General features: G+C 34.3%; 1 protein-coding gene across 4 annotated transcripts in view; it reads left to right on the top strand.

Annotated features, from left to right (window-relative positions):
• Positions 1–14,419, top strand: part of NT5C3A (5'-nucleotidase, cytosolic IIIA) — a 41,693-nt gene that overhangs the window by 23,735 nt on the left and 3,539 nt on the right. For 2 of the 4 annotated variants that reach the window (XM_068549277.1, XM_068549276.1), the window contains 6 exons: positions 1,818–1,872; positions 7,758–7,856; positions 9,525–9,594; positions 10,599–10,645; positions 11,831–11,916; positions 13,388–13,477. In XM_068549277.1, the coding sequence (XP_068405378.1) occupies positions 1,837–1,872; positions 7,758–7,856; positions 9,525–9,594; positions 10,599–10,645; positions 11,831–11,916; positions 13,388–13,477 (428 nt within the window). In that variant the 5' untranslated portion in view covers positions 1,818–1,836. The remainder of the gene's footprint in view (positions 1–1,817; positions 1,873–7,757; positions 7,857–9,524; positions 9,595–10,598; positions 10,646–11,830; positions 11,917–13,387; positions 13,478–14,419) is intronic. The other 2 variants (XM_068549278.1, XM_068549275.1) reach the window with 2 other exon arrangements.

Genomic DNA, 14,419 nt, shown 5'->3' with positions numbered 1-14,419 from the left:
TACCTACTAACACTGGCTTTTTTTTTTTTTTCCTTCTTTCCTTTTCTACTAAATAACTGGCCTTTGAAATCTATCTTGTGATTTCTATTTTGTGATTTCTATTTTGAAATATATTTTGTGATTAGCACATGGAAAATCAAACTATAAGTTCCTTATTTGTATAACATTATAAAATCAGTTTCTTGGGGGCATTTAAAGAATTCTCCCTAATTAGATTTTCAAGGCAGCAGTGAAAAGAAAAATACACAAACTGGAAAATGAAACTTTCTCTTGATACAGACATAAAACAAAAATGAAACTGAATAGCAAAAGGTGGGAGGGTAAGAGAAGGTGGTAGAAGAAAAGAAAATGATTTCAAAGGCCAGTTATTTAGTAGAAAAGGAATGAATGCTCCAAAAAGAGCCATACTTGGGGGCGGAGAGTAGAGAGGAATTGGGCTACTTGGCTATGTGTAACAAAAGACTTGAGATTCCCAGATATTAAAACGTATTCTTCACTGCTTGAATTGTTTTCCTTTGAGCTTTTCAAATGTTTCAGAGTATGTGATATTTTTGTAAACTCCACTGTACTTTTTCACATTCTCCTTCCTCATTTTCAAGCTAATAAAATGGTTTTATTTAAATAGTGCCTTCTGAGAAATCTAGAAATCCTTTTCAGATATTAAACATTGAAGAAAAGCCATAAGCATTTAATATTTTACGCTTTGGATTCTATAAATGAAGAAAGAGACTTGCCAGGCAGTTTTGATGACAGTATTTTTCAGATGTGAAAAAAATGGAGGTATCTTACTGTTTGGAAATACTGTTTATTCAACTCTAAGATACCATCAGTTATAAGATCATCAACTTACTAGCAGCCTTTCTGAGAGGGGTGGGAAATACTTTTTTAAGTAAGATATTTCCCAATTTTATATATGTACTTTAAGTGGAAGGGGGGATGGATTTTAGAATTTGAGAAATTTTTTATGTCTGCTACACACATTTTAATTATAAAGAACACAGATCTAATGTTCAACTTCTATTGCTAGAGTTTAAGAAAAAGTCAGTTTTTCCCTCTCAACTAACTTACCCTTTTTAAACAGTGCTTTTATTATAAAATTTTGCTTACCTAGAATAAAGTAAAAGTAAAGTCATTGAGGAACAAAAATAAATAATTTTCCCTAAAATTTATACTGCAAAAATGAAACTTAGTATAATGATAGGGTATTTTTAAAACTTCTTTTGGTTTAACAAATAGATGCATATAAATTTCACCCAAAACCCTTAAATGATCATTCAATTACATACTATTTTGTGCCAGACACTATGCTAGATTCAAACACAAGTCAGATCTTAGTCACATCATTTCACAAAATTAAAGATTTTAAAATGAGAAAATTGAAGAATAAATTTGACTTGTGTGGATTATGCTTCTCCTTACATTCTTATTCAGTAATAATAATGCATAATTTTCCCACAAACTTCACCCTTACATGTAGAGATGTTGATAAAGTGTTCTTGCAATAGAGCATTTTCTTGCAAATATATACTTCACTGTAATTCTATTCAAATCTTATTAACACCATATAAATTCTTATAGGAGAGCTGCAGCTTCTCCATACACAATTTTAACCCAAAACTTTGTGAGATAGAGTAAAATCTTTGCTGAGCTTCTTAGGAAAGAAAAAAAGAATGCCTTCAGTAACTGGGTATTTCAATCAAACCAAAAGCACCTCCCAGGTATGTCATTAACATAAAGGAAGAGACTAAAATGTGTATGTATGTCACATGTACTTTTTTTCTCTCTCTTTCACTGTGACATCACCTGGGAAAATCCAGAAGATTGGATAACCAAGAAATGCCTAATCAAGATTCTGCTGTACATGTGAAAATGGTGGGTATTTGAATATTTCCAGTTCCATTTATTAATGGTGAATCTTCACCACTTTTACCTCTGTCTCTAACCAGATAATTAATTATGGGACTGTAAATGTATACAGATCTTTCTTCCCAATGTTAGACACACAGTAGAACTTCGAATGTTTGTTGAATTGAATTTCTTTGGAATTCTTTTTGCTTGAAATATAATGTGCATTAAAGTGTTTCTCGGCATATAAAATGATTACCCCGTTCCTTTTTGTGCTAAATTTTCCTTGCTCAGCAACAGCACACTTAAATCATACAACATGAGATCTTTTATCTTAGGCCTCTGAATTAAAATGACCAGGATTTAAGAATTTTTAAAAACTTCATGAACAGCAGTAGCTTTCATTGCATTATAGAAATTAGGATGAAGTAGGGAAAATATAAGCTTTGGCATCAGAACTGGCTTCAGATCTTAACTCAGTCCTTGATAGCTGTGATACCCTTGAATGAAGGCAACCATCTCACCTTTAAGGAATGGGTGTGAAAGCACCAACTTTGTGTTATTTTCATTCATATCTTTTCCCAGCTTTATTAAGATATAATTGACAAATAAAATTACAAGATATTTAAACTGTACAGTGTGATGATTTGATATGCATATACATTGTGAAAGTTTACCCCATCTAGCTAACACATCCATGACCTCACAAATTTCCTTTTTTTTTTTTTTTTGAGAACATTTGAGTTCTACTCTCTTAGTAAACTTCAATTTTGTGATAGTGTTAAACATTATGATCACCATGTTATACGTTATATCCTCAGACCTTATTCATCTTATAATTGAAATGTTCTTATATTTAATGAAAAAGTATATATAAAGTACCTCATAGCACATAGTAAACACTCAGTGAATGTGAATCTCCTATATTATGTTAGTAAGTGTTTTAGCTCTGTATGTAGCATTTATTTGTATGTGTGGGGAAAATTATGTCCATCCTCCTTATTCATAAACATTTTTTAAATCACAGTTTCTGTCTTTTAAAGAGGACAACTGCCCCATGATCTCTTTCGTATTTTCTCTTCCTGTCCTTTTTTTTGTTCTTCCTCTTCTCTATTTTTTCATCCTTTTTCTTTCTAGTTTTCTTTTTCTGGTTTGAGCCTATAAACCAGAACTTAGCATGCAAACAGCTTTGTGTCACAATTAGTAGATCTCTCGTTTAACTTTCCTCATCCAATATGTGATGGGAGGTTAAAGTTGACTCAAAGTGCTGATTAAGCTTGTCATCAGTATACTTAGAGCTGTTAGAATAAAGCATATGAAATTGCCGATATTTTCAATACATCAAATATAGTCCAATATTGGCAATTTTGTATGGTTCAGCCTAATACTTGGACATGATCTTTGCATCCATTGCATGATTGGCATTTGATTCATTGGTACTCAGCATGAACATTGCTGAATTAAATCATTCTAAACTCATTTTCTTGCTTGAGTTGATTTTCTTTTTCTTTTTTTTTTTTTAACCAAAATGAATACAAGAGACATAGGAAAGTCTTAGCATGTAATTTGTTGTTACCTGGATCCTAGAACCTTCTAACATGTGTCTCCTTTAGAAGCAAGTAGCAATGTAGTTAACCCACAATAACACTACTGAAGGAAAACAAGCCAAAAGATGATATATACTTAAGTACTTTTTACTATCATTGCATGAATTTACACAATTTTTACCTTGGGTTTGCTTTTCTAAAAACATTGATACATCTTTAAGTTGATATCTCCTTAGGATGTTATTCTTAACTTCTCATGATCTGAGTCCAAATCTCTCCTTCCAGACTTTACACACACTCACACTTTTCTCCATGTACACTTAAGTTCTAGAAAAACAGAGCTATTTATCCTTTTCCCACATTAGACCCTGTACTTTGACCCCTCCCCAGTCTCAGCATACCCAAATCCTGCTTCACTCTGAAATCCTAGCTCCATTGACCCTCCCTCCTTTGACCCCAGCAGAAGTAATCTCAATTTCTTCTGTTTCTCTACTATTGTACTTGGACATCTTGGCAATGTACTAGTTATTTGGGTTCCTGTATTATAATCCATGTTAGAGAACATGCATTTGAGTATAAGGTGTATATCTTACTAAAACTTCTGTATCTTTTACAGAGTTGCTTAACAGAATGCCTTACAGTTAAAGACTATATGGTAAATGAAGGAAAGAATTTGGCCTACACTCCCTTAATGTGGAGACAGGCCAGATATGTGGTAGGCAGGAGAGACGGCTATCAATAAAATTTAGCAGTACATAATCTTCAAAGTAAATCATAGAATCATCCAGGTATGTGAGTGAGTAAATGTACCAGTCTGAATAGGTGGTTTTAAAAATCTATACTTTTTATGTCATCACATAAAAATTGTAGTGCCCACTCCTTTGTACCAGTAATGAATACTTTTGCTTGTACCATATCTGAACATTGGAAAACAAAGAAAAAATATTTTCCCTGAGAGCTTCAGACAAAGATTCTTAAGTAATTCAAGCTAATTTTGATGTGGCCGTGTTTAGAAAAATACAGGTAGACATCCTTAGGACAAGTTTGTGACTACCATGCAGATATTCATTTATATCATCTCAGTGTATCCACAAGATAATATCAAATACTCTAATATTGCTATAGGGTTGTGAACAAAACTATATAACTTTGAAATCAATTTCTTTAGAAATCATGCATTCTGAATATGTAAGTAGACTAATAATTAGGAATTCATTTCATCTGTACAAATACAGTATATTAAAGATCAGCCAGAATAAGTATATTTTAGGTTTTCCATAGTTATCTTTAGCATTGCTTCAGATTAGGCTCCAGTCAACCAGAATACCCTGATTCTTGTCAGGAAAGCTTCGCTCCCTCCCTAACATTTTATATTATGGCCTTAGAAAATGAATTTGTTTTCTTTTGCTCACAAATGATGGAAATCTTTAGCCCCTTATTTTTCATAAAATTGTATTATCAAATTGGAAAGTTTTCAAAAAATTTAAAATAACTTGCCCTTCAAATTTCAAGTATCATTATTTTATGTACCACCAAAGAGGAAGGTGTATTTTGTCCAAGAGGAATATGAGGAAGGGATTTGAGGAGGTAACAAAAGTATGTGACATATGATGAAATGCATACTCCTGCAGTGTGCTTCATAATGTTCTGATATTCTGATATTCATTGACACATTTCATATATAAAATTGTATTTCTTAGGCTGTATTCTAAAATATTTGAGTAAAATGTCCAATATCTCAAGTTCCTGAGAAGTATTTATCATATATTTTAGTAATATTGTATGTGTATTGTGGAAAGGGGGGTGTGTGGTGTATTAGCACATAGTCCAAGGCAAGTATAATTATAATTTTTTTATTTCTTACGCCGGTGTCCTCCATCCTGTCGTGTTCTCTGGAGAGAGTAGCTGCCCTTCCATCTGTTTTCACCACTGGTATTTCACCCTAGTACTGTTTGAGTATTCGCTACTCATTTATCTGAAAATGAATGGTTATATTTTGTGCAGAAGCAGGGATATGAATGCCTCTAGCCACTGGTTCTCTTTATTTTCACCGTCAAATAAACCAATCTAATAGTTGTGTAGCCTAGCAGAAACCAGCCTACTTTGAAGTCCTGTTTAAACATGGCTTTTTAAAATTAAATGTATTGTAATATGTGATTTGCTTGAGGCAGGACATGTTCCTCAGTATCGACACACTGAAACAAAATGTCTAATTTTCTTGGCGAAAATACAGTAGGTGACATATACCCTCTATTGCTTTCATCAACGGGTTAGTTATTGAATCAAGCATATGCTGGTTGTTATGCATCTGCCAGTTAAGGCAGAAGTAAGAGCAGAATTTAGTTAGGGGATCATTTACTAGCTAAGGTATTTGTAAGGGAGCAACAGAAGTGATATTCCAAAACAGCAATGATTCCTAAAACTCAACAAGAAAACAGTATAAGCATCATGTCATCATATCTCTAGCTTCTCGTGTCTGACACAAAGTAGACACATGATAAGTATTTATAAAACAAGTGAATGGATATTAATGAATGAAAAAAAGGAATGTAGGGACAAATGCCTATTGGTTTTTCTCATCTATTAAAAAATCACAATAAAATAGTGATTTATTTAGATGATTTAAATAACCTTCTTTATTCTTTTGAAACCCTTTAAAGTCCATTTAAATTAAAAAGATCACTGTATAAAGGTTAGTTGCATTGCAGGTTATCCTATCCTATTTAAATATGGCTTTTTAAAATTAAGTGTATTATAAGTCCAGGTCTTTCATTCATGGAGAAAAATTTAATGTTCCCACTTCTCTTTCCTGTACACTCTGTATTCATCCTCCAGTCTTAGGAAAACATTTTAGCTTTCTTCTGATTTTCTAATTTTGTCCATTGTGTAGCGACAACATGGGACCTAATAGACTTAACTGGTCAGACTCTCTTGTAGCAGAGATGCAAGGTCTGGGGAATTTTTCATAACTGTGTCCATAACACACATGAAATATGTTAATATTGGTGATAACACACCCATAATAATAGGATATAAAGTAAATAAATATTACCTGATACAAACCACTATAGAATCTTGATTTGAGGTTCAGTTATTTGCTTTTTATACTGTGAGCTGACTATTAAATGATTCATAGTTTCCTTCCCCCAGTCTGCTTGTACAGCTGTAAGAGCACTGTGCTGGTGCTGATTTTACTCTGATCAAACTCTGATCAATTTCATTATATCTGTGATATGGTAGAAAAGAGAAACAATATTTATATAACATTAAATTGTTGAGCAAAACTAAAGCCTGCATAAACCAGCCTAGTGGCAGCTTCTAAGCCCAGGTGGTCTAATACCTAGTAGGGTCTTAACTTGAAATAAATCCATTGTAAAATTTATGCCAAGAACAATGAAGTTTTGGGGGATATAGTACAATAAAGAAGCAAAGATCTTGAAGCAACTTTTCAAATTAAATACATTAATATTAATTTCAAAAAGCCAGATGCAAGGACTTCCCTGGTGGCGCAGTTGTTAAGAATCCGCCTGCCAATGCAGGGGACACGGGTTCAAGCCCTGGTCCAGGGAGATTCCCACATGCTGCGGAGCAAACTAAGCCCGTGCGCCACAACTTCTGAGCCTGTGCTCTAGAGCCCACAAGCCACAACTACTGAGCCCACGTGCCACAACTACTGAAGCCTGCGTGCCTAGAGCCCGTGCTCCGCAAAAGAGAAGCCACCGCAGTGAGAAGACCGCGCACCGCATCGAAGAGTAGCCCCCGCTCACCTCAACTAGAGAAAGCCTGTGCACAGCAACGAAGACCCAACACAGCCAAAAATAAATAAATAAAATAAATTTTTTAAAAAAAGAATGCATTTTTTTTAAAGTACTGTTAAAACTAAGGTATTTACTTTAAAAAAAAAAAAAGCCAGGTGCAAAAGTATGTAATGAAAATGAGATAAATTATGTGCATATACATACATGATTGCAATCATAAAAATGAAAATAATGGAAAATTGATTAAAATGTTTACTTGTTTATCTTTGGGCAGTAGAATTCCAGGCAATTTTTATTTCTTTTTTATACTTCGGTTTTTTCTGTGGTAAACATGCATGACTTCTATAATTAGAAAAATTGCATTTTCTGATAATGTATTACAAATGTAGTTTTGCCTTAATCTTCTAGATGGAAACTACTGATGTGCTTTAAAATTTTTTGTACAAATAAATGGCAACTTGATATGGTGGTTTGCTTTTTTAAAAATAACGCCCCAACATTTTTACATCTTTAAATAATATAAGCTTTTTATATTATTCTGCTTAGTATCAAAGGAACCTGGGAGAAAAGGAATTAAAAATAGTTAATTAATTTCTTTGATTTTTAGATGCCAGAATTCCAGAAAAATTCAGTTCACATCAAGAACCCTACAAGAGTAGAAGAAATTATCTGTGGTCTTATCAAAGGAGGAGCTGCCAAACTTCAGGTGAATAATTATCAAGAAGCCTTTAGTATTAAACCTTTATTTTTAATGTTCAAGCAGACTCATTCATCCTATGTGTTGCTACAATCTAAGTAAAGAAAGTTTAGATAGCAAGCTTCGCCTATCCTTTTGGAATGTAAAATCTAAGAGATATATCTAGAATTGGTCTAAAATCCGCAGAATGACCCACTGGAAACAAACAAAATTAGTAGCCTTGAGATAAATTTAGCTTTTCTTTTTTTTTTTTAATGCTTTCCTTTTTTTTTTTTTTAATTTTTATTTATTTATTTATTTATTTATTTTTAATTTATGGCTATGTTGGGTCTTCGTTTCTGTGCGAGGGCCTTCTCTAGTTGCGGCAAGCGGGAGCCACTCTTCATCGCTGTGCGCGGGCCTCTCACCATCGCGGCCTCTCTTGTTGCGGAGCACAGGCTCCAGACACGCAGGCTCAGTAATTGTGGCTCACGGGCCCAGCCGCTCCGCGGCATGTGGGATCCTCCCAGACCAGGGCTCGAACCCGCGTCCCCTGCACTAGCAGGCAGACCCTCAACCACTGCGCCACCAGGGAAGCCCTAGCTTTTCTTTAATATTAAGTGCTAAGCTAACTAGTGCTGTGCATAAGTATTAAACCATCTTAAGTAAAATATTAATGTTAATAATATAATATTCTTTAAAATGTGTACAGTTTCAAGTTGTTCTTTTAATTTAATTAATCATAGTAGTTCAGGACTTTCCTGGTGGCACAGTGGTTAAGAATCTGCCTGCCAATGCAGGGGACACGGGTTCGAGCCCTGGTCTGGGAAGATCCCACATGCTGCAGAGCAGCTAAGCCTGTGCGCCACAACTACTGAGCCCGCACACTGCAACTACTAAAGCCTGCACGCCCTAGAGCCCGTGCTACACAACAAGAGAAGTCAGCGCAATGAGAAGGCCGCGCACCGCAATGAAGAGTATTCCGCGTGCCGCAGCTAGAGAAAGCCTGCGTGCAGCAATGAAGACCCACCACAGCCAAAAATAATTTTTTTAATAAAATAAATCTTAGTAGTTCAAAGTAAGATGTAACTTTATTAGGAGATAGATAACTTTTTTTTTTAATTCTTTCCTTTTTTTAAAGGAATGTTTTACATGTAAATTAAATCAACAGTCTGGATATTCAGTAAAAACTTATTCCTTTTTTTAAACATTTCTGAAAAAATATTTAGCCCAGTCTCCTAAGTTTCAAGAGTTGGTAAACTGCTGCTACGTATCATTCATTCATTGGTAGAGTTTACCTAAATAGACTAGTTAACTCAAGAATGTAACAGTTTCAATAACGTAAAGCTTCATGTAGTTTGCTTCCACTGCATTTTTGTACATTGACCAAGTAGGTTGAAATTGTGCAATGTTTTATTGCTGTCAGCAATAGTAACCATATTACCTGCAGTTGCAAATTCCTATACCGATTAGTCAGATTTTATTTGGCGACAGTGCTGGGGCACTTAAGGTTCACCTTGTAGTTAAGGAAATTCTCAGGACTTGATATATGAACTGCATTAGAAATCTCAGTGTAGACCGAATAACCTACGGTGGAGGGCAGGGACGGAACACAGTCTCATGCCTCTAGGAAATGTGCATTAAGTGTCTGGCCTTGGTGGCTGTAATTTCATAATGCCTTTTTCCCTTTTCTTACAGATAATAACAGACTTTGATATGACACTGAGTCGATTTTCCCACAGAGGGAAAAGATGCCCATCATGTCATAGTAAGTGTGGCATTCATAAACAAATTTATGAAAGTAATCATTATTTTAAGTTCCTTTTCTACCTGTATTATCTATGAGATTGCTTGGGGTTTTTTCTTCTTTTTGGACATTGAAAGTGAGGGAGCCTTATTATTTTATTATTATATTTTTAGGATTTGTTTTCCCCATGTTACATAAATGGCTATTTTCCTGTATGGTTTTGGTTGCAAGAGGAATGAAGACTTCTGAAATTTTTCTCTCCAAATGTGGTCTATTTATTATTCAGGAAATATTTAAATGAATTTAAACTTTGAATTAGCCTAAAGAAACAGATTTATCAAATGCTTTGTGTTTTCTAGGAATGTTACTAAATTTTTGTATCATTGATAAACTAAGTAAAAGAGTGAGTTACTAAATAAATATCCAGTTAAAGTCTGTTGCTAGGATAATATACCTTTTTTGTTTTCCAAACTTGGCAGTGAGTTTTTAAAATAATACTCTTCAACCTGATATAAGCCCTCTCACTAACTGTTGGAACATGTGTAATTTGAGAAATCATTGATAATTTATTTTTAAAAACTACTAAAAATTGTACCCTTTGGCCCAGTAATTCGTCTCTGGAGAATTTCTAATCAAGTAATCCCAAATGTAGGAAAAAAGCTTTAGATCCAAGGTTTAGATTTTAAAACCATTAGATTCTCTAGGAATGCCATGTGAATTACAGCACTAACACCAAAAGTTGTAATGACCATGCTACTTGACTTGGCATTTAAGTTAAAAGTAATAAGTTATTTATAGTACTAGTAGCATCAGAGTATTTCTTTTTTTTTTTTTAATTTATTTTTTAATTGAAGTATAGTTGATTTACAGTGTTGAGTTAATTTCTGTTGTACAGCAAAGTGACTCAGTTATACATATATATATATACATTCTTTTTTATATTATTTTCCATTATGGTTTATCCCAGGATATTGAATATAGTTCAGAGTATTTTTTTTAATGCCTAGTTTGCTTTCTTTCTGTAGATGTCATTGACAACTGTAAGCTAATTACAGATGAATGTCGAGAAAAGGTAAACACTAACTATAATCCAGAGTTACTCAAAGACTTCATTACCCTTTTTGCTGAGAGTTTTTTCAGGTTCATTCATACAAACAAGAATGGTTGCAAAGTGCTTATAGCCATATCTGGTGCATAGTAAACACTCAATAGATCTTAGGTTTATTGTATGGACTATATGCTCCCAACTTATTTTAATGAAAAAATTAACAGTTACTTTTTAACAATAACAACAAAACTTACATGAGAAACTTTTAATAGATTACCAAAATATTCTGGTGTCCTTATATTAACTGGAGAATTAAAACAAAAATACTGTGACAGGAATTCCCTGGCCGTCCAGTGGTTGGGATTCCGAGCTTCCAATGCAGGGGGCACAGGTTTGATCTCTGGTCGGGGAACTAAGATCCCACAAGCCTTGCAGCCAAAAAAACGTGCTGTGGTTTTATGTATTTTATCCCCTTAAATTGATCAGGAAACTGGCTTAGTTCTCTACTTCCTTGAGTAAGTGTCTATCTGTGTCTATTTTAACAAATAAGACTCCAAATATGAATCAAATTGAATACTTTCATAGGAGAACAAGAGTTTTTTGGTAGTGATAATTTGATTACTGGTTTCACTGAATTACTGACCTGAAAGTACTTTAAAAAAGCAAGGTAACTTTTTTTTTTAGTTTATTTATTTTATTTATTTATTTTTGGCTATGTTGAGTCTTAGCTGCTGCACTTGGGCTTTCTCTAGTTGCGGGGGCTACTCTTTGTTGCGGTGCGCGGGCTTCTCATTGCAGTGGCTTCAGGCACACGGACTTCAGTAGCTGTGGCATGCAGGCTCAGTAGTTGTGGCGCACAGGCTCAGTAGTTGTGGCACACGGGCTTATTGCTCTGTGATATGTGGGATCTTCCCAGACCAGGGCTCGAACCTGTGTCCCCTGCATTGGCAGGCAGATTCTTAACCACTGCGCCACCAGGGAAGCCCCCGAAAAAGCAAGGTAACTTTTTGCAGGTGTATTTAGTTACATGTAAACTAAGCTCAACAAAGATGTCTTCAGTGGATCTATGCATTAGCTAGGCATGATCTAATCATTACCATATAAAGCAGTTTGTGGAAAACACTTGCTTACATTGTTTTGCTTTCTGTAAAACTAAGCAGCTTAATGACAACTCTGTAGTCTTAACGATTGTTATTCACTTATTTCTAGTTACTGCAACTAAAGGACAAATATTATGCTATTGAAATTGATCCTGTTCTTACTGTAGAAGAGAAGTACCCTTATATAGTAGAGTGGTAAGTGTGTATTGGGTGATGGGAGGGTTAAAAATATAAAATAACATTATAGTTACAACTAATGGTTTTCCCCTGCACTGTATATAAATAGATTCATAGATTATCCAGTGAGCTAGAGCAGTGATTAAATATGACAAAATGAACTCTAATTCTCTAATCACTGCAACAGTCTAGAATTTGTTTTGTTAATATGAAGATCAGTGGGAATAAATTTAAATCCTGCACTCAAGCCTTAAATTAAAAAGAAGAAAAAATTTTATTTAAGTATATGGACAGATGTGGCTGAATGTATAAAGAAAAAGAATTAGGATTTAAGTTGACTCTGAATTTAGTTGGAGCCAGCAGGTGACATAGTTACTGAGAAATGATCCTCTGATGTTGGTCGCATTAATCAAAATGCAGCATTCCAAGCAGACCACAGTGAAAGCATTGTGTTGAGTCCTGGGAGAATGCTATTAAGAGAAATGTTGACAAACTTAGTCTGTGTCAAAGGAGTCCACTAAGATAACCACAGGAATTGGAGCCATCCCATTTGAGGAAGATTTCAAGGAATAGAGAGGATGCTTTGATTTGAGAAGCAACAACTTGTGGTTTTAGTTTCAGAAGACTAGGAATGATGTTACTGGTTTTCATTATCCCATTACCTAACCTGAATACGTTGCACACTTAATTAGTGTTTATGGTATGAAACACTGAAAAGAGGATTAGACTTACTCTACGTGCCTCTCGAAACAGAACTAGACTTGGAAGGCTTAAGCCAACTGATTTCAACATGATGAAAGAAAGGACTGTCCAGCAATTAGAATTTTCTAGCAATGGTATAAACTTCCCTGGGAGAATGAGCTCACTAACATGATGGGAGCTGACTCAGAGAGGAGGGTCACTTAGGAACATTATAGGTGGATTTTTAGATATCAGCTAGAGAGGTTCTAAAGGCCTATTATACTGAGATGCTATAATTATAGGTGGTTTTATGTAATTACAAAGCACCTATATATAAAAATTTCCATAGCAAGAATTTTCTCCGGCTCACTAGGCAACATCTTCAGTACTTCGGCTCTTCATGAAAATTCAGACCACAAACAGGTGGGGGAAAATGGCTTAGCTCTAATTCTCCCTGCAATCAGAGAAATGATTGTGCCTCCCTAGCTTCAATTCAGTGTTATCTGTAGACTGAGGAAAGAGTTACACCTTGTATCCTTTCATTATCTTATTAACACATTTAAATTAAACCAGACTTTGAGAACTGGGAAATACAGTAAGAACGTGCATATCACATTTTGAGACACATGGGGTATACATTCATTAGTGATGAATTTAAATCTCTAAAATTTAAATTCAAAATTATGATGAATGAAATACTCATTTTCTCATACTGAAGAATGCTTTTTAATAAAGATAATAGTCTTAATTTGCTTTAATTGATATTCTCTTTTTCTTTGGTAATTGATATCCTCTTTATACTTTCCAGGTATACTAAATCACATGGTTTGCTTGTTGAACAGGCTTTACCAAAAGCCAAACTTAAAGAAATTGTGGAAGAATCTGACATTATGCTCAAGTAAGTTTCTCGGGTGTTTTTTTGTTGTTGTTAATTGTCTACAGACTTGAACTGTTGTTATATATGTATTCAAGTGTGGTTTTTTATTAAAATAATCTATAAAATATCACATATAAAAACATATCCAAAATATGCCACCTATCATAAAACAGTGGTGAGATAACGAACGTAGAATGACATATCAGATAATTTCAAGACTAACTTAAAAATTTATGAAACCAAGACCATTTTGAAATATTTTAGCAAAATACTTTTGAAAGACATGAAATATGAAAGGAATGTTTATAAATCAACTTGAAAAGGATTTTAAGCTCATGAGTCTGTTTCTGTTACATGATCTGCCTTCTGAATTCTCAAACTCCCCTTGAAAACTACTATCTCTAGGAAAGGCGAATATGTTTTAGCAGATAATAAAAATATTTGTAATATACGAATTATAATATATAAACATTTTTAAGCTTATTTTCAGTACTGTTTACCACCTTTTAAATTTTTCAACTCATTAGGTGAATATGATGATGCTATTTCTTTTTTCTCTTTTTTTTTTTTCATGATGCTACATTTTAAGGTGATCTGCTTCTAAGGAGCAAAGCATTAAATTGTCAGAAAGAGTGTGAGGACAGCTAATCAGTATTTCATTCCTTTGTAGGCAGCTTACCCTATAGTCCATTAAGAGTAAAATGAGTTTTGATTTTAAGATCAAGACATTACCTATGGCTGCCAGATCTTAGGTAAGAGAGATGCCAGATGTAAAGAGAATACACCACTCTTCTTTTCTTTTTTTTTTTTTTTTAATAAATTTATTTATTTATTTATTTATTTTTGGCTGTGTTAGGTCTTCGTTTCTGTGCGAGGGCTTTCTCTAGTTGCGGTGAGCGGGGGCCACTCTTCATCGCGGTGCGCAGGCCTCTCACTATCGCGGCCTCTCTTGTTGCAGAGCAC

This window comes from Eschrichtius robustus, chromosome 8 (genome assembly GCF_028021215.1).
Source record: "Eschrichtius robustus isolate mEscRob2 chromosome 8, mEscRob2.pri, whole genome shotgun sequence".
NCBI lineage: Eukaryota > Metazoa > Chordata > Mammalia > Artiodactyla > Eschrichtiidae > Eschrichtius > Eschrichtius robustus.
Note: the sequence above shows the minus strand (reverse complement) of the source record. Positions and strands in the feature narration are given on the sequence as shown.